The following is a 23,258-nucleotide window of genomic DNA, read 5'->3' as shown; positions in this document are numbered from 1 at the left end:
ATAGGTGTGAAACAGGCTCAGAAAGGGTTATGCAACTAGCAGGCTAATTCACCCAAAACGAACCTTTGAAGACATATTAGAGAAGTATATCAATGGTAATTAGGGCCATTCCCTATAAATAGCAACCTAGCGGTGGTAAATGGACTAGAGCTTTGAAATGCAAGCCTGTATTGTTAGAGAATTAGAGGTAATGCCAATTGTATGTGTTTACTTATGTTAGATGTTAACCATGTAAACAGATGGTTCCTATCTTGTGGTATATCTGTTGATTCAAAGATCAAAAGAAAATATTAACATTAAATTAAACTTGAGTGTAAAAACATCATTGTCTCTACTTCTCTTTGAAATTTGTAGTAAACTACCTATGAACCGCTTAAGTGATAATTACCTTAAGCTGATGAATGGAAGAGTTACCTGTGCATGCGTAGGAAATAGGTAATTCTACTTCAAAGCAACTATTCATCATTATAATAGCCTGCCAGTGGTCTATAAAAAAATTCTTGAGTCCTGATCCTGTCATCTCAAATGTGCTTAAGCTTCACCAGGGGAAGCTCAAGTCACAAGACTGAGGCCTCCAGTTCCATTCTGGATCACCCTGATATTGGACACTGGCCTGCAACCAAAGATCAATTTTGAAAGAACTCTTTGCAACTTTAAAGCTCACCATCTCTACCATGAAATTGATTTAAACATTCTCTTCATATCTCTATGTATAGTGATGTCTGGTTACTTCAGGGTGGAGGGAAGCACTGGATCATTAACCAGCGCTGCCTTTGACCCACAGGCAGGCTGCTTGTCAGACTGCAGCAGCTCCTGTCCCAGCCCCGGAGCAGAGGGAGCCCAGCACGGGGCGCTGGGTGAGAGGTGGAGATTGTGATGGGACGTACCCCCAGGTTGAAGCCTGGAAGCTGATGGAACCGCTGTGCCCTCAAACCATTCAGCTGGGTTGGCCTCTCCCCCTGCTCTGCTGGTGACACACAGCCAGCCCCTCCGGGCCCTGTTATCATGCAACACGACAGCACGTGGCACCACACACCCAACTAAGTTACCCGAGTGCTTTACCAAAACCACTCGTGAGCCAACAATGGAGGCATCAGCCAATTTCCCAGCTCCCCAGTTTTGCACCCCTACTGGATCAAAAATCCAGAATTAGACCATCTTGCACTGCACAGTGATCTGTACCCGTAAATTCTTTAAATAGTCTGCTCCCCTCTCAATGGAGGGAAGATATTCACCTCCCTTTGTTAACAGAACTAAGATTCCCAAACACTTGACTCAAAAATGCGCTGGGTAAGATAAAACATAAATCAGGTTTTTTAACAACAGACAGATAGATGTTAAGTGATTATAAGAGATAAAAAACTGATCAAAGCAGGTTATCTAGGAAATCAAAGAAATTTGCAGTCTATGAGTTGTACACACTAGATAGGATCTGAATCAGCAATATCTCACCCTGACTGATGATACAAGGAGTCTTACAGATTCCTGAGGCACAGGCTGCATCACCTTTGCAGCCTGGGTTCCTCTCCTCCATTAAAAATCCTTGGTCTTCCTGAGCTTCTTGCAGGTGCTGAGTTGTGGGGGAGTGAAGGCAAGTGATGATGTCACTACCCATCTTGTATAGTTTCTTCCAGATTGCTGGAAAGTCTATGTATGTGACGTGGGGGGTGTGTGTCCCCATTGGTCAAACATTCTCCATTGTCTCTGTACTCCCTCCGAGGAAGCTTTCTTATACAGAGTTCCTGAGCTAGTGGTTTCTTCCCTGGATGAGTGTTGACAACAGCAATTAACACTGTCTGGCTACTCCTTTGACATACCTGAAAGGCTGGTTTTGAGTGTTTCCAGCCTCACATCATACTTTAGTAATTCACACATAGCAAGATTTCATTGCTTCACATACAATGACAGCACATACAACCCAAGGGGATATCAATGTTTAGCAGATCAAGACTTTTCGAATGATACCTCACAGGGCACACTTTGTACAAAACATACCATAATTACATCACCATTGTAAATATGCGGTGCTTTGGAGTGCAGAGTGTCAGAGGGATGATCCAGAGAGTGACAGGTGGTGGGGAGGAAAGGAACGAGTGAGGGGCTGTCATAAGTAGATAGGTAAGGTAAGGGTTAAGTTTCTTTTACCTGGAAAGGGTAACCAAACACCTGACCAGAGGACCAATCAGAGAACTGGATTGTTTAAAGTCAGGGGCGGGAATTTGTATACTCGGGGTCATTATAAACAAAAGGTTTTTTTCCATCCCAAAGGATCAGTCACACACCCAGGCCAATTATACCTTAGATCGTACCCAAAATACACCCTTATGGTCAGTTTCTTGTTAACTTAAGTAAAAATGTATTAAAAAGAAAAGAGGTAGAATGTTAGTTAAAAGTCAATATAATAGAGACTTGAATTCAATTCTGGAGGTTCAGACACATAGCAGAGATGAGTTTGTGGTTTCCAAAAAAGTCCTTTTAGAATAGTGCACAGGTTATAGTCCGGTGTTCATATTCAGTGTGATTTAAGTCAGTGATTTGCAATCTCAATTTTTATGGCTGAGGATTTCCCCTTCTTGAAAGCCCAAGCAGATCTGAGATGAAGAAGGATCTTGTCCCAGAATTTTTACCACTTTGCAGAAGCCTTTTGGCCTGAGAAAACAATAGGCTTAACTTCCCTTCCCAAACATCATGGCAATTAGCACAGGGTCATTTATCCGTTAAATAGTTCAGATGCAGATTTCCACAACCTTCAAAGAGACATATAGACAATAATACTATTTCACTCAAGTGTCTTCCTAAATAGGATCCTTCTTCTTTAAATTTTGAGTCAAAGTCATAGTAGATAAGACTTGTTTCCTTACATCACAGACCTGAGCAAACATCTCTCTCTATCTCGAAGAACGCAGACTTGCATTTCAAAACTCTATTCCTTTACATTTCTTCTAACAAGTCTTTAAAGTTTGGCCATGGGTCAGGTAGTCTGCGAGTCAATTAACTTCTTCTGACCCTGTGTCACCTTTCAATGAAGTTATTATATTACACTCTTAACGTCACACTATGGCAAGAGCAGGTTTAGATAAATGTCGGAAAAAACCCCTAACTGTAGAGGAGGAGGACAATAGAACAGTTGCCTAGGCAGGTTGTGGAAGCTCCTTCACTGGGAGTTTTCCAAAGGTGGCTGACGTCATCTGTCCTGGATGGTTTAGACACAACAAACCCTGCATCTTGGCAAGGGGTTAGAGTAGCTGATCCTTGCAGGTCCCCTCTCACCCTGTGGCTCTATGATTCTACACTGTAAAATCCAAGTGTAGACCAGGTCTTATGCAAACACAAGTTTGGAGCTCAATGAGGGGTAACGGGTTAAATTTAATGGCTTGTGTTATAGAGGAGGTCACAGAGGGATTATCCCTTCTGATCTTAAACCCTATGACTCTATCAATAAAGAAAGTAGGTCAGGAATTTATATTTTACTCTGTCTCATACACACAACAAGGGAACATTGATTCCATTGAAAGTCTGAACATATACATTGAGAAAAAGAACAATAGATACATAATCCATATTTGGCCTGTGGACTCCTTGCCACAGACTTTATTGGGGCAAAGATCATAGCTGAATGGGATTTCACAAATGGATTGGCCATTGTAGATGGTGCTGGTGGCTAGTTAAGGCTGTCTGACACTTCAATTAGGAGACCTAATTTTCAGTTGCTTATAATTTTGCCAAATTTTAAGTTTTGGACTGAAAATTTCCCACACTGGGCATATGCTTCTGGCTGAATTGTTTTTTTGAAAGTTTTCAGGCATAACAAATAAATAATAATAGGTGATTACCTATCTCCTAGAGCTTGGAAGGACCCTCGATGGTCATGGAGTCTAGTCCCCTGCTTCGATTAGCAGGATCAAGTATTATTTTGCCCCAGATCCCTAAAATGGCCCCTCAAGGTTGAGCTTGCAACTCTACATTTAGCAGGTTATGCTCAAACCACTGAGCTATCCCCCCCCCCAGGTCAGCTGACTTCTCAAATGAAGCCAGAGAGAAAAGACGTCTTTCCCATGTTGAAAAAATTCATATAATTGTTCCAGGGAGGAGCCCTAGCACCTCCATGCTTTCTATCAGAAAGTCAGGTGAGAGCCCCCCACCCTCATTAACAGCCAGAGCCCTGAAATGGAAAAGAAGGAGGTGAGAGTCCCTGTGCATTAACCCACACACAGCTTACTCAGTTCATCCTCCAAGGGAGCAAAGAGGGACATTTTGGCCAGTGATATTGGAGCAGACACATCTCCTGTGGCAAGGGACCTGGCACGTTTATGGCTGTGCAGAGCAGAAAGGACCACAGACCTCTTCTCCATCCCATCATACCCATGTTGCCCTGGGTTTGTCGAACAGGTGAGCTCCTGAGCAAGAGATGGTACTGTGATTCTGAGACAGATGTGTCTTCCTTGGAAATCCCTCACAGGCAGCCGTTTCCCACACCTCTCTCACCCAGCATCTGCAGCAGCATCCCACGCGAGAGCTGACACAGAGGGGTGCACCGTTTATAATATAGCTGTGTGCAATCCCAGGGGGTTTGCTCTGCTTTAGAGGAGATGCTGCAACTGATGGAAACTGGCTGGAGACCGGAGACACTCTAGGCCAATGTCTCTCATTCAATGTTTGCGCTTCTGTGTGCTATTTATCCAGCTTTAGGAATAAACTAATTAAGGATCCTTCCCAAAGGAGATGAGAACTCTTGGGCTCTCCGTGAGCTCAGAGAGGAATTGGCTGCTCTGTGTAGTCGTGTATTTTTTTAAAAAGTAGTTGCTTAGTAAGAAAAACTAGAGATAATTCCCAGCTCTTCACGAGTTCTGATACCCTATAAAAGGCCCAGTATTAATGGGTAGATAGTAGACAGAGAGATCTGGAGAAAGGTGACTGAGTGGAAAACACGAACACTTTCTGCAGGGCCCACGGGGAGATCAGTAATTCTCATCGGTAATTTCATCATTACTGTGTAGCAACTCTTATTGAAGGATCTTCAAAACATCTAGCAAAGGAAAGTGACTATGAACATATCCTTATACTGATAGTAAAACTGAGGCGAAGGAAGATGTGACTTGCTGAAGGTCACACAGAGAATGACAGACAGAACCCAGGAGTCCCGATTTCCCTGCTATAACCACATCTCCTCCTTTAGTAACTGAGGGTATGACAAGAAGGAAAGGGATTCATGGTGTACAGGGATTGTTCATTAGGTAGGTGTGATGGACTTGCCCAGGATGCAACCTGGAACGGGTACCACTGAGTCTCTGCAAAACAACCTGGGCTCCCGCTCACACTGTGAGGCTGTGACAAGCTGAAGACCCCTCCAGGTCCTGCACTCCACAAAACATTCAGAGGCAGGAACACCCGGCTGAGTTACATGAATGCTTTCACCAGCCACTCATGAACCACAATAGAAAGGCTCCAGCCAGTTCTTCCCCAGCTAGGATCCCAGAGCTGTACCATCCTGCCCTGGTCAGATTCCTGACCAGAGTAAGTTTATTACCAGTCTGACTCTCCCTCAATGTGGAGAGGACAATGCACCTGTCCTGAGCAGATTTCCCTTTTGCTTTCAAAGAACACACTGTATTAGGTAAAAAATATAAATCACATTTATTAAGTACAGAAAGATAGATTTTAAGTGATTATAACTAATAAGTGTACAGATCAAAGTAGATTACCTACGATTTCTCCTTTCCAGCCTGGGATCACCTCCCCAGTCAAATCTTTTCCCTCTAGCTGTGTTTTGAGGTTTGAATTGTGGGGGGAGTGAGGCCAAGTGATGATGTCACTTCCCCCTTTATAGCTTCTGCCATGTGAAGGGAACTTCATTTCCCAAGCAAAGCCCACAGTACAATTAGTGGGAAACTACAGGCACAAGATTGAGCCAGTGTGCACAAGAGCTGTCAAAAGACTTTGCATGCTTCAATGAGTCACAGCAGGGCCATTACCCATAACCTGGCTAGAACGTCTTCAGGAAGTCCATCAGGTGGGGATAAGTTTCTTCCATGGCCCACTGTGCTTGTTGATGGACTATCAACATGATACTCCATTCACAAAGTGCTGGCTAGACTGGATGTAAATTACCTTGTGGGAGTTTACCACAGGAGCAAACACCAATTGAAAATACAGGTCCATAGTCAATATTCATAACTTCAGATACAAAAATGAGACATGCATACAAATAGGATAATCAAGTTCAGCAAACATAGCTTTCAGTAACACCTAACATGAACTAGTTTCTACAAGATTTGTGGCAACTATATAACAGTGGTGAATATGGGGTGCAAGAGTATTGCTTGGGGTAGATGTCACAGCATATATCTATTCAAACTAGAGCTCTCTAAGATCTAATTTGTGTTTTTATGTAAGACATTTATCCGTGTCCTGCAAAAGACTACATTCTGATCTGTACTACAGGAGAAAACCAAGCCGAGGTACAGAGCGAAGGAAAATGAAAGAGTGTTTTCACCCCTACCCAACACGCGCAATATGTGACACCCTGAAAATGTCCCTCTCACTTTCATTGTTCAGCAAGTGCCACCTGCACTTTATGTTTGTTCAGACCTCAGCCTCACACTTGTTAACCCTTTACAGGTAAAAGAAACATTAACCCTTAGCCATCTATTTATGACAGGGCACCAGGAGGTACATGTTTGCCATGAGAACGCGCAAATGCAGGGCCACGTGCCCAAACCGTTGCGTGAGGGCAGCGAAGAGATGTGGGATGTAAAAGGCTAAGATGACACAGAGGTGGGAGCCGCAGGTCCCAAAAGTCTTCAGCTGGACGTCCTTTACTGGGAGTCTGAAGATGGCCCTGAGGGTCTGGGTATAGGATATGGTGGTAAAAAACACATCCATACCAATCTCCAAGAGTGCCACAGAGAGGCTGTAGTAACTACTGACGCTGATGTTGGTGCAGGCCAGCTTCACCACAGCAATCTGATCACAGTAGGAGTGGGGGATGATGTTGGTTCTGCAATATGGCCACCTCCTCGCCAGGAAGGGATGGGGCAGTATGAGCATCATGCCACGCAGCACCACGGCCAGGGAAACTTTGGTAACTACAGTCTTTGTCAGGATAATGGAATGTCTCAGGGGATTGCAGATGGCCACATAGCTATCAAAAGCCATAGCCACAAGGATCCCAGACTGTATAAACAAGAAGTTGAGAATGAAGTACATCTGGGTGAGGCAGGCACTGAAATTGATCTCTCTGGAATAGAACCAGAAGATGCTCAGGATTTTGGGTAGGATGGATGTAGACAGGACCAGGTCAGTGACAGCCAGCATGCAGAGGAAATAATACATGGGTTCATGGAGGCTCAGCTCCGTCTTTACCATGAACAGGATGGTGAAGTTCCCCAAGATGGTTATGGCGTACATGGTGCAGAAGGGGATGGAGATCCAGACATGGGCTGCCTCCAGGCCAGGAATGCCCAGTAGGATAAAGGTGGTGGGGTTTGTGAAGTCGGTTGAATTGGAATCTGACATGGTGTAGGGGAGAATGTGTCCAATGCTGAGGCAGAACGGTGTTTCCTGCATGAACCGTATGTTCCCCGACTTCCTGTATGTGCCCAGGGTCATGGGTGATGGTCGCAGGACAAATACCTGGATGGAGGGAAAATGCTAATATGAGACACTACATGCACTACTGGAGGCTGTTCTCATGGATAAAGCAGATTGGTCGCTCTTCACACACTGAAAAATGACATTTTCATTATTCAGATAAATAAATTATGAACAACTGACCCTCCTAATGCCAATTCCAGATTTTATGGTTCTCCCTTCATCAATAATTCCTACACATCGTGCTGTGGGAAACCTTAACAGGCACTAGCAGGAAACACAAGTGTATACTGGTTATTCCTTATTGTTCTCTAGGCCTAGTCTACACTGCCAAGTTTTTTTTTGCCAAAAGGCAGCATTTGGTGATAAAATACTGGAGGTGTAAAGACTGTAAAGCAACTTTCGATTACGGAACTCCTCAGTTTCAGTGACATAATAAAGCCACCTTGATGAGTGTTGGAAGCTTTTGTCTCCAAAGTGCCAGTGTAGACACTTTACTTGATTTTATCACTGTAATTGGCCCATTGCTTTTCTTCCACGCCCACCCTGGGAACACTCACCATGCTTCCAGTGTTCGCCGGCATGTGTGCTTGTCAAGGGTCAGCGGGAAAGTGACTGATGTGTTACCAGCAGTGTATTTTAATATAGTGTTTCAATGCTGTACGTGTACTTAACAATAATGTTTCTCTTTATTCTTACTTGTGCTTCTCCAGATGTGTCCTTATAAGGAGACACCCTCTCCACTCCAGCCGAGCGTCTCTGCCAGATAAGAAAGCGCTCAAGACGGAGCAGGGAAGATATGTTCAGGGAGGTGCTGCAGTACTTTGCGGCAGACAAGACAGAATGGAGGCAGTGGAGGGAAAGCGGCAAGCAGGAAAGAAAATAAAATGAGGCATACACTAGGGATGCAATGGAGAGGCTGATAAAAGTTTTGGAGTGGCAGAACAACATGCTGCAGTTCCTCCTGATGCTTCAGATTGGGCAGAGGGGTGCCCACCCTTCCCTTCAGCACATTCAGAACTCTTTCCCATGTCATCCCCAATCTCCACCCGCACATTCCTTTCCGATTACTGGAACTTCTCACTTTACTATTCACTCCGCCTCCGTAGACAGCTTTTCAAATGAAAGCTGGACTTAAGCTCAGCTGTGTGTGTGTGCATAGTGTTTTGGGGTTTTTGGAAATAAAAGGAAATTTATTTGAATAATGAGCACTCTTTATTTGTTTCTGTTGAAGTTAGGATAGCAGGTGGCATCAGCAAACAGCAAGCCATTTCATCATTTCCTTACATTGAAGCCTGGGCCTGAACAATCACAACTGCTTCCTACCATGCCAAAACTGGCCTTCATTATGCATTATAATCCCATGTATAGCAATAAACATTACTTGTTCTTATTTTCAAAGTGTTGCCACAAAGCCTTCCTGATTTGAATTGCCCCCCATTGTGCCCTCGAATAGCCTTGGTATCTGGGTGCTCAAAATCAGCAGCCACGTGTTCTTTCTGAGCAGAGCATACCTGAGCAAACTTTTCACCTATAGCTTCTATCATAAACATACAGCTAAGGGTAGCATAAAATCCCTCTTTACTCTGTAAAGGGTTAATTCCTCTTTTACCTGTAAAGGGTTAAGAAGCTGTGATAACTTAGGGGCACTTGACCAAAAGGACCAATAAGGGGACAAGGTACTTTCAAATCTGTGGGGGAAGGTTTTTGGTCTGTGGCTGTCGGAGGCAGTCAGGAAACAGGGCAGGAGAAAATATACCTGAACTAAGCATCTAGTCTTGCAGAAATAGTAAGTAATAGCAGAAGAGAAATGTGTTGGATTACCTTTTGTTTTAGCTTGTGAATTTTCCCCTGTGCTAAAAGGGAGGTATCCCTGTTTTGTAACTTTAAAGTTTTGCCTAGAGGGGAAATCCTCTATGTTCTTGAGTCTCTTATTCTGTAAAGTACTTACCATCCTGATTTTACAGAGGTGATTCTTTTACCTTTTCTTTAATTAAAATTCTTCTTTTAAGAACCTGATTGATTTTTCTTTGTTCTTAAGATCAAAGGGTTTGGGTCTGTGTTCACCTGTAGCAATTGGTGAGGATATTATTCTTAAGCCTTCCCAGGAAAGGGGGTGTTGGGGCTTGAGAGGATATTTGGGGAAGGTAGGGCTCCAAGTGGATCTCCCTGAATGTTTGTTCAAATCACTTGGTGGTGGCAGCACAAAGTTCAAGGTGGAATTTGTGCCTTGGGAAAGTTTTTAACCTAATCTGGTAAAAATAAATTTAGGAGGTCTTTCATGCGGGTGCCCACATCTATACCCTAGAGTTCAGAGTGGGGAAGGAACCCTGACACCTTCACAAATATTATACAAGTTGCAACACATGGCTACAACCATGGGAATATTTTCTTCATAGAGATCTAACCTATCAAAAAGGCATCGCCAACGCGCTTTTAATCTGCCAAATGCACATTCCATGGTCATCCTGCTCCTAGTCATCCTATTGTTGAAATGCTCCTTACCACTATCCAGGTTTCACTTCTACAGCTTCATGAGCCCTGGCATTGAGGGGTATGCCAGGTCTTCCAGGATCACTAAGGGCATTTCAACATCCCCTGTGGGGATCTTCTGGTCTGGAAAGAAAGACCCTGCTTTCAGCTTTATGTAAAGGCCAGTATTACTAAAGATTCATGCATCATGCACTTTTCTGGGCCACTCTGCACGGATGTCAATGAAACTTCCACAGTGATCCTCGAGTGCCCACAGCAGCGTGGAGAAGTACCCCTTCCGATAGATATATTCCATCGAAAGGCGTCTGGTGCCAAAACTGGAATATGCATGCTATCTATCACTCCTCCACAGTTGGGGAAATCCATTTCTGCAAAGCCATCCACAATGTCATGCACATTGCCAAAAGTTACGGTCTTGCACAGAAGGATATGATTAATGGCCTTGCACACTTGGGTTAATGCAGCCCCCACAGTCGACTTCCCAGCTCCAAACTGATTTACAGCCGACCAGTAGCACCCTGGAGTCACCAGCTTCCACAGTGTGATCACTATGCACTTCTCCACTGACAGTGCAGCTCTCATATTGCTGGAGTGAGACACTACTTACAGCGACGGTAGGGGTTCTCCTGTCAACGTAGATAATTCACCTCCCCGAGGGGTGATAGTGAGGTGAATGGAAGAATTGTTCCATCGACCTCATGCTGTTTACACAGGGGTTAGGTAGATATAGCGACAGCTCTTAGGGGTGTGGATTATTTTGCTGTTGCAAAAAAAAGCAAATGCAGTTTTGGGTTGCATTAACAGAGGCATAGTACACAAGTCATGGTAGGTGATAGTATGGCTCTACTCAGCACTGGTTAGGTCTCAGTTGGAGTGCTGGGTGCAATACTGGTCACCGCTGTCTGGAAAGGATGTAGAGAAACTGGAAAGGATCCAGAGGTGAGTGACAAAGATGATCCAAGGGATGGAATGCAAACCACATGAGCAAAGGCTGAAGGAACTGGGTATGTTTAGGTTGGAAAAGAGGTGATTAAGGAGGGACATGATAGTGGTCTTCAAGTATTTGAAAGGGTGCCGTAAAAAAGGTGGAGAAAATTTGTTCTCTCTTGAGACAGAGGGCAGGACAAAAGGCAATGGGTTCAAACTACCTGTACCAATGCTGCCCATGGAAGCCAGCTGAGATCACTCAATTAGGGTGAACTGCAAACAAAACAGGGCAGACAAACCCCAAATGCTGGTGAATAATCCAATACTGAGATTTACCAAGGCAGCCCAAAACAACCTCATTGGTTACTCAGAAGTCCAAACAATGCAGTTCCCTTAAAGTGCCCAGCCTCAGACTTTCATCCAGACACACATGTCAAAAACATGATGATAAATTCTGAAAATCTTAATTTGTCATATAAAACAAAAGGTTCTTCCAATCCCAAAGGATCAGCCACTCACTCAGGTCCAATTATAACTTAGATCTTACCCAAAATACACGCTTATAGTCAATTCTTATTAACTAAACTAAAATGTATTTAAAAAGAAAAGAGAGAAAGTGTTGGTTAAAAGATCAAAATACATACAGATTTGAATTCAATTTTTGAGGTTCAGATACATAGCAGAGATTAGCTTGTATTTGCCAAAAGTCCTTTTAGAAACAGTCTACAGGTTATAGTCCAATGTTCATATTCAGGGTGACTCCAGTCAGTGACTGGGGACCTCAGTTCTTATGGCTGAGGGTTTCCCCTTCTTGAAAGCCTAAGCAGATCTGAGATAAAGAAGGATCTTGTCCCAGGGTTTTTACACATTTGCAGAAGTCTTTTGGCCTGAGAAAACAATAGGTTTAACTTTCCTTCTCCTAAACATCATGGCAATTAGCATAGGGTCATTTATCTATTAAATAGTTCAGATATGGGTTACCACAACCTTCAAAGAGACATGTAGACAATAACACTATTTCACTCAAATGTTTTCCTAAATGTTAACACTCCTTTTTTTTTTTTTTTGATCTTTCAGTCAAAGCCATAGTAATAGACAAGACTTGTTTGCTTACGTCACAAGACCTGAGCAAACATCTACCCTTCTATCTCTAACAATGCAGGCTTGCATTTCAAAGCTCTATTTATTTACATTTCTTCCTAACTAGTCTTTAAAGTTCGGCCTTGGGTGATGTCAGTCTGTGAGTCAATTAACTTCTTCTGGCCCTGTGTCACCTTTCAGTGTGATATTATGTTACACTTATAACATCACACTACAGCAGAGCAGATTTAGATTAAATCTCAGGAAAAACTCCCTAACTGTAGGAACAGTAGGACAATGGAACAGTCACCTAGGCAGGTTGTGGAAGCTCCTTCACTGGAGGTTTCCAAAGGTGGCTGAAGTCATCTGTCCTGGATGGTTTAGACACAACAAACCCTGCACCTTGGCAGGGGGTTAGACTATCTGACTCTTGCAGGTCCCTTCTCACCCTGTGTCTCTATGATTCTACAAAGTAAAATCCTAGTGTAGATCAGGTCTTTGTTAAACACAAGTTTTGGAGCTACATACAGGGTAACTGGGTTAAATTTAATGGCTTGTGTTATACAAGAGGTCAGACGTGATGATCTTAAACCCTATGAATCTATCAATAAAGAACGTAGATCAGACATTTATATTTACTCTGTCTCACAACATATGAACAAGGGAACATTCAATTACATTGAAAGTCTGAACATATAACATTGAGAAAAGAAAATTGTTTACATAATCCATATTTGGCCAGTGGAACTCCTTGCCACCAACATTATTGGAGCAAAGAGCATAGCTGAATGGGAGTTACAAGTGGATTGGCCAATGCAGGTGGTGCTGGAGGCTCCACAACTAGTTTAGGCTATCTGACACCTTCAATTAGGAGACCTAATTTTCAGTTGCTTATAAGTTTGCCAAATTTTAACCATTTACACTGAAATTTCCCATAATCGGTTTCTGTTTCTGGCTCAATTGTTTTTTGAAAGTTTCAGGCATAACAGTTCAGCTGACTTCTCGAATGAAGCCAGGAGAAAAGACATCTTGCCCATGTTGAAAAATTCATATAATTATTCCAGTGAGGAACCCTAACACCTCCTTACTTTCTATCAGAAAGTCAAGCGAGAACCCTCCTTCCCCCTGTTAACAGCCAGAGCCCTGAAATGCTAGAGGAGGAGGTGAGAGTCTCTGTGCATTAACTCACATAGAGCTGGCTCCTGAGGTCTTCACTCAGTCTTACTCCAAGAGGAGTTTTGCCTCAGTGGGGCTTGAGAACGTACGGGCCACAGCCTCAGAATTTGGCCTTGTATTGTATATCTACTAATATCTTTCATCCTGAAGGATCCCCTGTGCCACTGAAATGCAGCCACTTTGGGGGTGGAGCACATCAGCCAGGGGCAGAGCAAAGAAAAACATTTTGGCCAGTGATATTGTAACAAACACATCCCCTGTGGCAAGGGCCCTAGCATGTTTAATGGCTCTGCAGAGGAGAAAGGACCACAGACCTCTTCCCCATCCCATCACACGCACATTGCACTGGGCTTGTCAAGCACGCAAGCTCCTCAGAAAAAGATGGGTATCTGTGAATTCTGAGACGGACTTGTCTTCCCTGGGAATCCCCTGCAGGCAGCCGTTTCTCACACCTCTCTCACCCCAGCATCTGCAGCAGCATCCCATGCCGAAAGCTGACACAGAGGGGTGCACCGTTTATAATATAGCGGTGAGCAATCCCAGGGGGGTTTGCTCTGTCTCTAGGGGAGAAGCAGCAACTGAATGGAAACTGGCTGGAGATTTACAGGAGACGCTCTAGCCAATGCCTCTCTTTCCTTGTCTGCACTTCTGTGATATTTATCCAGCTTTAGGAGTAAACAGTAATTAAGGATCCTTCCCAAAGGAAAGGTGAACCCTTGGGCTCTGCGCTGAGTCAGAGAGGAATTGGCTGCTCTGTGTATTTGTGTATTTTTTAGAAGTAGTTGCTTAGTAAGAAAACTAGGGATAATTCCCAGCTCTTCATGGGGTCTGATACCCTGTAAAGGCCCAGTATTAATGGGTAGATAGTAGAGAGAGAGATCTGGAAAAAGGTGACTGAGGGACGATATGAACAGTCTCTGCAGGCACAGAGAGCTATTGCTAAGGGGTCAGAGATCAGTAATTCTCTTCAGTAACTATCATCATACTGTGAAGTCCCTTTCATTGAAGGATCTTCAAAACACCTAGCAAAGGACAGTCACTATGAACATATCCCCATTATACAGATAGGAAAGTGAGAACAGGGAGAGGTGACTTGGCCAAGGTCACACAGAGATTGAGTGGCAGGGTGACAGATAGAACCCAGGAGTCCTGACTTCCCTGCCATAACGACAGTCTGTCCATCATGCCAGGAGGGAAATGGACTCCCACTCTAGCAGGGCCTGTTCATTGGGTGGGAAGTGGAGGAAAGGTGGGAAAAGGGAGACGGAGCTTTTGCATCCTCCCAAGGTGAATCTGAGGTTTTCAAAACTAGCAGGAGTTTATGAGCTTCCCGCTTCTGTGAGGTGTGAACTCTGCTCCCGCTCAGAAACCTGCCAACACATCACAGTCACTGGGGCTGCTTTGCGGGAACAAACTGGGGGCTTGGCTACACTTGTCAGCGTGCAGCGCTGGAAGTTACAGCTGTCTTCGTACAGCTGTGTAGGGAAAGCGCTGCAGTGCGGCCACACTGATAGCTACCAGCACTGCAGTGTGGCCACATTTGCAGCATTTGCAGCACTGTTGGGAGTGGTGCATTGTGGGCAGCTATCCCACAGAGCACCTCTTCCCATTTTGGCACCATGGGTTGTAGGAAGGGGATGGAAGGGTGCGGGTCATTCCGCTTCCTGTCCCAACGCCCCGTGATGCATCGCTTCACATCCCAGCAATCCCTGTTTTTCCGTCCACGTTTGGCGCCATTGTGACTCTCCCAACGGTTTCTGTGCAGTGTGATTTCTGTGGGAAATGGAGCCTGAACTGCTGAGGAGTCCGTCATGTGGGATGACATCGCCTACCCATGCCGCTTGCTCACTCGTTAATACCCTCACCTACTGCGGCGCTCATAAGGGACAAAGAGAAGTTAAGATGGGCATCGAATGAGCTGGCTGTACCTGTGAACCGGCCTGGAGAGAAGCGGGTGGTATTCAATCTATGAGCTGGGCAACTCCCGACACGCTGCCCGATCGCCCTACGTCGCGTTCCCGCCCCCCCCCACTCGATAATATTCTTTTTTCCTTGATCAACCAGTTTATGGGTCCAGATATCCTAAGATTTTTTTTTGGTCTCTATTTTTGGGAAGTGTCATTCGCTGGACGTTGGATCATGTTTGATGCAACGGTTTGCGGTATGCTTAATCTCATCGTTTTATGCTATATTCTCGTTTTAAGCTTACTTCTTGCCTGCTTAAGGCGAAGAACGATGGACGCTGGAACGTGCCAGGACATTCTGGATGGCTTTGACAGATGTGGTTTCCCTACTGTGGGTATGGGGCGATGCGATGGGACGCCACAAATACTCCTAATTCTGGCCAACACTCCCACCTAGCACATCCTTTGAGTCGTATTAGGGACAGGGGTTATTTCTTATGTTTCTCTCCAGGCACACTGGGATCACTGTTGGCGTCATTGACATTTAACAGGCCTGGCCTGGAAGGTGGCGTAATAGCTGAAGCTATGCCCAACCGTAAATCCTATTTCCATTTTATTTGTTTCGGGACCTCTGGGTCGTTCCGGTAAGAATGATGGCGATGCATAGGGGACTTTTTCCCAGACTGGAAGATCACTGTACGGGACGTTGATGCCCAGATATGCGCGCGTGTATAGAATTATTCAGGTGTTGGTGTGTTCCTTGGAGACCCCGGCACTTTCTGGAGTGTTGAAACTTATTTCTGTACGTGTATTTGAGACATAGGATGGAAGAATGTTAGCGTTTAAGGACTGTGGTGACGTTATTTATGTGGCCTATGGATGGTTTATCCCGTTTATTCCTGGTGTTCCTGGGATGAACATGGAAAAACCGCTAGGGTTATCGCGCGGAATGTTTCCAGTTTCTGTTAGAGAAGTAAGGACGAGCAAGGTACCGTCGGAACTACAGGCTGGATCTGTGCTTGGTGGGAGACGCTGGCCATTTGCTGATGATGTTGTGGTGGCGTGGGGAGTGTTTGAGGATGGTTTCTATATTTCGCTCGCTCTCGTGGATGTGGTCTACGTGATGAGGCAGATACGATTGGGGCCGCCTGCATCTCTGTTTTGTAGTAACTTGGAAAGTATGTTAGAAGGTCCCTGGGGAGTGGGTTCATGGTCTGTATGAGATTATGTTTAGAGTTTTTCTTTGATTGAAAAGGTTTTTTGATGGGGTCCTATTTCTATCTTCACATCTTGTTAAAAGGCGGTCGCGTGATACCCGATGCTCTGATGGTGATGTGTGGTGTATGAGGTAGGTGGTCTTCTAGTAATTCCCTGTATGGACTTTAGCTTGATGAGGTGCATCGCAGAAGTTCATGCTTATTGGTCTCATTGTCCACATGACGTTAGTGTCCCTGCGGAACTTAGTCATCGAATCCTAACTTTTTTCAATGTGATATTTCATGACGTGTTCTTGTTTGAGGTTTAAATCTCTGTGTTTGATTAGTGCACACATGATTTGTAATTGCTTAATTATTTTCTTTTTCTTTATGGTTTACCTCGGCTCATGCCAATATATTTGTGCAGGGTTAAGTTATTGATTGAAATGGCACACAATTTCAAGGTCCAGCACGGCCAAAATTATCAATGAAGAACGCTTTTCAGGCACTGTAAGTACAGATTACATTTAACTGTATTCTCTTCCTGTGGAGAAAGTTTGATTGGCCCTCCAATCACACATTGTCTTGAAATCTATGGTATGTCCAACTGTTCAGCACAAGTTCCATCTAGAGACTGGGGTATTTTGAACCAGAAGCCAATATACTCCAGATATTACTTGTTCTTTGACTCATGCCCCAGAGTATGCCTGCATTTGGATGCAAGATCAACATCCTACTCTGGGATCTATGGCGTTTATCCGAATAGGGTAAATCTGGACTTTCTGTTTGTTCAGCAAGATAACCCCTTGGTGAATGCAGAAATAGGAGAGAATAGAGACTATGTGGGCCCACTCTCTGCAGTCAATGCACCTGCGGAGTGTGGGGCTACATCAATTTTCTACCTTTCTATAATTACACAAGCCAGCCCAAAACTTCGTCTATTAATACCGATGAGACACCCTTGATAGAAGATTCACGATGAAGGAAAATGTGAATTGGCAGAACCTGGAGGCGTTATTTCCAGATAATTCACGAAAATGCTGCTACACATGTGGTAAGTGAGAAGTTATCTATCATTTGCTTTAGCACTTTTGATGGGTCTGTGCGTAATAATATGTTGGTTATATTCTGAATTTTTCTGATTGTGTAATTTACTTAGTTACTTGTTCTCAGGTATCATCTCATTTTTAAAGGCCACTTTCTCTCAACGGAGTTAATGAAAACCTATAAACACGGATTTGCACAGCCCAGGAGAGCAGGGCTACTTAGGAGAGCCCAACACAGGGTTTTCCCAAGGGGGGGATTAGGGTGGTGTCCTTGAGGGAGGATTGAGGCTAAATAAAAACAACAGTATGTATTGGTGCCTTGCACGGAGTGGTGAGAACAAAGTAGTTATATAAATACAAATTTTGTACGCTGTGCATTATTGCCTGATGTCAGATGTTATGAATATCGATTCCCGTATAGGCAGTCTGTTTTCCTAAGGTCTGAGGTTCTAGTCATAAACTTTAAGGCGGTCTGTGACATGTGCCTGGTGTCCCTGTATTCATTTATCTACCTGGTGCATTCAATTTCTCCGTATCATGCTTCAGCTTCTTGTGAGAAACTATCTGTTCAGTTGGTGACTTCTGCAATAAGAAAGACTGTTTTCAAGTCCAGCATTCAATTTTATTTGAAAAGAAACCATAATCATTTAGTCTTGATCAGGGGCTGACACTATCTTTATTACTATCTTGTGGGAACCTCATAAGAGTTCCAGTTTCAGGCTTGGTAAGGCCAACAGGTTGTGGCTTATTTAATAGGTGTGGGAACAATGTACAGTCAATAGGGTGGTGTGAATAAAGTCAAATTCCTGGTCCGTGATCTCTGGATGTGTGTGATGACCTGCTGCACTTTCAGGATGCTAGGGATATTACTGTGCCAATCAGTTGGGTTTGGTTATGGATCGTGGTGGAGTTGATAGCCACGGTTGCTGGGATGTGGCAGAAGGAGCTTCCAGATGAGGGGTTATTGTGGAGCACGAAGTGATGGGCCAGAAGAGAAGACAACAATGCATGTTCATAGGTGTTGGTAGTGCAAGATGGGGTGAAGGTTGGTACAGTTAGTTTCCCTGGTGCTCCACTGACAGCGCGCGTGGGTTGCGTGAGACATTTGACAGGTTATAAGGCCAGAAGGAGCCTGGGGTTTGTATAATTAGAATGGCAGCCTAAGGCGTCTTTCCTGAATCGGTGGTTAAGAAGGGACTGGATGCTGGGAGCATCAGATGAGTCATGAGAGAAGTATACTTTGATGGGGCACAAACCAGGTTTCGAGCTGAGCAGGTTCGGTTAATTTTTAGAAATGTTGATCGGGAATAAGAGAGGCACAACGGGAAGGCTTTTGGGCGAAGGCAGGGAGGATTTGGCTTGGCAGGCGGGATAAGTAGGGCGGAGGCAAAGGAGGCAGGCGCTCGCGGGAGGAGTTGTAGTGCTTCTGTCTGGTGTTTATAACTATGTCACATTTTTTTAAACTTTGCTCGTTGCAATGTGTAAATAAGTGCGATTGCGCTGTGCCCTCAATCACAGAGCTGTTAACGGCACTGTCCGTGCGATGATAGATTGAGACTCTTCCGTTAAGCTTTATTAGTGCCTTGCATATTCGACTGGTCCAACGAGGGTGACAAACACACATTGCTTAACTTATACTGAGCTGGCATTGCGGAAGCTGTTACAGCGAAACTTCTCCAGCTCACAATTGGTATTTTGCTCTTTAATTTTCTTCCTGGCCACTTGATTTCTCTGGCAGATTCCTGCATTCAAATTAGCATTGTCAGGTTATTTATTACTGAGGATGTGGAATGGAAGCCATCTTGACTGAGATCCAGCTTAGTGGGTTCATCACACTAACACAGTGAGAGATGGTGGCATCATTAACAAACAAACAAACAAATGAGACGGTCTTTCTTTGATCATGGCAGCTCTAAAAACAACATTTAGTTTCACAAACAAAAAGTCACCAAGATTTGGAACTCCGCTTTATGAAGAAGATACAATTCACAGCCGGACTAATAGCTTGTAAAATTCAGTCTAGAAGTCAAACATATGGAACTCCCTCTTGGGTTTGCATTTGCAATCTTCTACATCTTTCCAAAGCCTTAGCCCAAGGAGCGACTGCTGGACCACAGCATATATTGATCCACTCCAAACTGTTATTGGCTAAATGACCCCTGTGCATCAAAATCAATCATTCAACAAACAGATGTTCAACCAAAAAACGGAGTCCAAGATTCAAGCTACACAAGCACGTCCGATGATGTCACAGCAGACAGTATTGCTAATGTAATAGCAAGTGGTGACTCTTCACTATACTGTAAGCCACTGTCACCAGCTTGGGTACGGAAGAAAAAAAAATGACATCCCTGGGGATCAGTTGATGAAATGACCCAGAATTCAACAGCTACTTTGCTAAAAAAAACACGAGCTAGTTATTCATCAAATTCATGCATCTATGTTTCTGTGAGGCACGAGGCAATTAATGTTACAGGGGATCTGTCCCATGACAACTCCCAATCTAAGGCTTCAGAGACCAGGCTGATCAATGGTGGAATGCGCAGAAGAAATCCAGCAATGCTGCCATCATGAGAACAAGGACTTGGATGCTTTGAAAGATGTATATGTCCTAAAACATCACTACAATGTCTTTGCAACGAAGTCGGACAGTCCCACCCTTGATCACTGACCAACAAGCACTCCAGCCACCTGTCCCATTTTACCCTCCTCACATAGTTCCTCGTTTTTGATTCTCTCTGGACGAGTGATCCATAACGCTATGCAGCAGCGTTCGTCTTCGCTTTTTCGCGGCTTCTTCAGGGATTTGGGAGTCTTTGAAGCGTTTGATACCGGTCAGTTCTGAGACAAATCAAGGTCGCTTGTGGAAAGGGCAAAAAAAAAAAAGGGCAACGTTTTACACGAGGCAGCACATTGGTATCAGGAAGATTAGCACACTGTTTCTCAGTGATCTTACCTGAATTACAAACTTCTACTTTTTCCAAACATCATTAAGATCGTGAGCGACTCTTGAATCAGAATGTCGACACTTGTATATATTCTTTTGCCATTGAACAATCAGCAGGAACCCCTAGATCTGATGATATTCTTGTATACGAGACACATCATCTCCACGATGTTTGAAGATCTCGTCTCTCTTTGTTCCTCCTCTCCGGGTGCCGACGTTGCTGTGCGACCATGCTGTGGTGAGCCGGGAGACTGCGAGATAGGATCTTGTCACATGTTACCGACAGTACTGAAGAAGCCTATATCACGGGTCTGGGTTCCAGCTACTATGGGTTCATATGAGGATACTTCTCGTCTATTACATATACAATGGATAGTGAAATAGATTCAACGGCTGTGGCATCTCGTCAATCTCTGAGTTTGTGTATAAGGTTTCCAGGTCCCGTTGAGTCTCGTAACCAACCGATGCTTAATCACACAGGCGCTGATAGGAGTTGCATAGGTGCGATCGTTGTCGAGCGGCTCGTGGAATAACTAGTCTGATGGGTAACACAAGGAGACAGCCAACGTGCCTCGATATTTGTGCTCTTCAGGTGTGCAGAGAGAGAGTGGTTATTTCATAGAGGAACTGTGGCATAAAAACAGGACATACATTGTACCCCTGGTCTTGGTCCGCATCTCTGTGGTCAAGACTTTTAATGTTGCCTTTTTGCAAGACCCTATCAGTCTCCACTCTTAGACAATGGCGACCTGATGGACAATTTTGTTACTTTTTGAACATTTCTCAGCTGACCGTGTTATCGATCAGCTCAAGACCAAATCCCCTGAAGAAGCCTTTGAGCGGAATTGCACAAGGCAAAAAAATGACGACCTCGCTGCAACATTTTATGGCATCACTCTGCAGAAGAGAATTCCAAAAACAATATACTTCAGCTAGGATGGAAAAAGGGGAAGACGCTAGGATCTGCCAGAGAAAATGCTTACAGATGTTATGGAGTGGCAGGGAAGAAAAAACCGAAGCAGCCGATAAGCAATCTGTCGGAGTGCAAAGGACTCTATCCATGTTGCGGCTCGAGGGCATGCGGCAGAGATACAGCGCCGCCGCCCACCCCCCGCTCCGTCCCAAAGCTTCTTTTCCCTTGTGCATTGGAGTCCCCTCAAATTGTCAGAGCTCAAAAACCCCCTTCCCCAGCATCCAGGTTCATTAGCACCACCCTGCCCAACCCTGGTACATTCACCAACCGCCTGGTACTACGACCCTTTCTCTCGACACTCAACACCCCTCTTCCGATGCAGTATAAGATCCTTGCAGGTGCAGCAGTCATTCACAGCACTCCAGACGGACATATGTCAACTCTGACTTGTACTCAGTTTCCCCACACACCTCGTGCCCTCTGAGGTTTCCCATCGAATAGGTTTAGTGTGGTCTTGTCAAGAAAGTTATTTTCCTTTTCAATTAAATGGAATCTTTGGCTTGAAAACGCAGTCTTTCTTATTTGCGAAGTCAAAGAACCCTAGCCCATGGAAACGAAACACGGCACTGCAAATCACGTTCGTTAGAGGGACACCAGCACCTCCTACTAGCTTTGGTAGACCACGTGCACTATCACTCCCGTGCAAGGCACCAAGAACCATTATGTTGGTTTTTAAGCCTTCAGGATTTCCTCTCCCTCAAGGCGACTTCTCCTCCATCCTTGAAGCCCTGTGTTTGGGCCTCTCTAGTAGCCTCCTGCCTCTCTGGCTGTGCAATTCCAGCCTCCCGGTGTTGAACCTTCATGGAGGCATCCCATGCCTGACTGAAGTTTCACCCTTCCCTTCACAATATTACTGGAGGGTACAACACGCGGATTATAATCGCAGGCTGGTATGTTGCTTGCTTTCCCCCGAAGTCTAGCTTTCCCATACAGAGATCGCGCACCCTTTTAATTGCCAACAGCATCACTCCACAGTCATTCCACACTGGCTCAGCCTGTGTGAACGGTCCTTGTGTTCTCCTGTCAAGCTTCCCTGTATTACGGTTTCATGAGCCAAGGTCATTGATTAACGGGTAAGCGGTGGTGGGTCTCCAAGGATCACCTGGCATCAACGTCCCGTACAGTGATCTTCCAGTCTGGGAAAAAGTCCTGCCTGCAATCTTCCGGAACGACCAGGTTCGAAAGAATACCGTGCTCATGCACCCTTCCAGGCCAGCCTGTGTTAAAAATGTCAATGAAACGCCCACAGTGATCCACAAGTGCTGGAGACCATAGAGAATACCTCCCTCGATTAACGTACTCCGGGATGCGGTGGGTGGCCAGAATAGCGAATATGCATCCCATCTATCCCCTCCACAGTTAGGGAAACCATCTGTGCAAAGCCATCCAGGAATGTCCTGCCGTCCCCAAGCGTCACGGTTTCTTCTTAGCAGGATGTGATTAATGCGCCTGCAACTTGCTCACATGATTCCAACAGTCAACTTTCCCACTCCAAACTGGTTTGAGACGATCGGTAAGCTGTCTGAGTTGCAGCTTCCAGAATTTGCATAGCCCCGCCCGCCTTCTCCACCGGCACAGCAAGCTTCATCTGTTTGTCCCTGACCGCAGGGTGGGAGCGAGTTCCTCACACCAAGTTCCCATCTTGAAAGTTGGCTTTTCTATTCCGGGGGAAGTTCTTGCAGCCGACTGCTCCTCATCCCAGCCTGGGTCCTCCATGACGAGTGTCAAGATCCCACAATTCAGGTTGCTTGTTTTCCCGAGCCCAAAGCAGCGTTCACGGTGCTAAGCATTTCAGTGAATGCCAGCAATGTTGTGTCGTACGTGTCGGGACTAGCTAATCATTGTCGGGACTTCCTCATCACTTTGGAGTTACGCCCTCGCTCACTGCCCAAACGTGATGTGTCTGGCGACTCGTTCAGTATCTGT

At 44.8% G+C, this 23,258-nt stretch overlaps 1 protein-coding gene across 1 annotated transcript; it reads right to left on the bottom strand.

Moving 5' to 3' along the window:
* Window positions 1-6,645: 6,645 nt before the first annotated feature.
* Window positions 6,646-7,566, bottom strand: LOC116832456 (olfactory receptor 52E2-like). Its single transcript, XM_032793193.2, has one exon. The coding sequence runs from the start codon at window positions 7,564-7,566 to the stop codon at window positions 6,646-6,648; it is 921 nt and encodes a 306-aa protein (XP_032649084.2).
* Window positions 7,567-23,258: the final 15,692 nt, after the last annotated feature.

This window comes from Chelonoidis abingdonii, chromosome 1, assembly GCF_003597395.2.
Source record: "Chelonoidis abingdonii isolate Lonesome George chromosome 1, CheloAbing_2.0, whole genome shotgun sequence".
In the NCBI taxonomy this organism is placed as follows: domain Eukaryota; kingdom Metazoa; phylum Chordata; order Testudines; family Testudinidae; genus Chelonoidis; species Chelonoidis abingdonii.
Note: the sequence above shows the minus strand (reverse complement) of the source record. Positions and strands in the feature narration are given on the sequence as shown.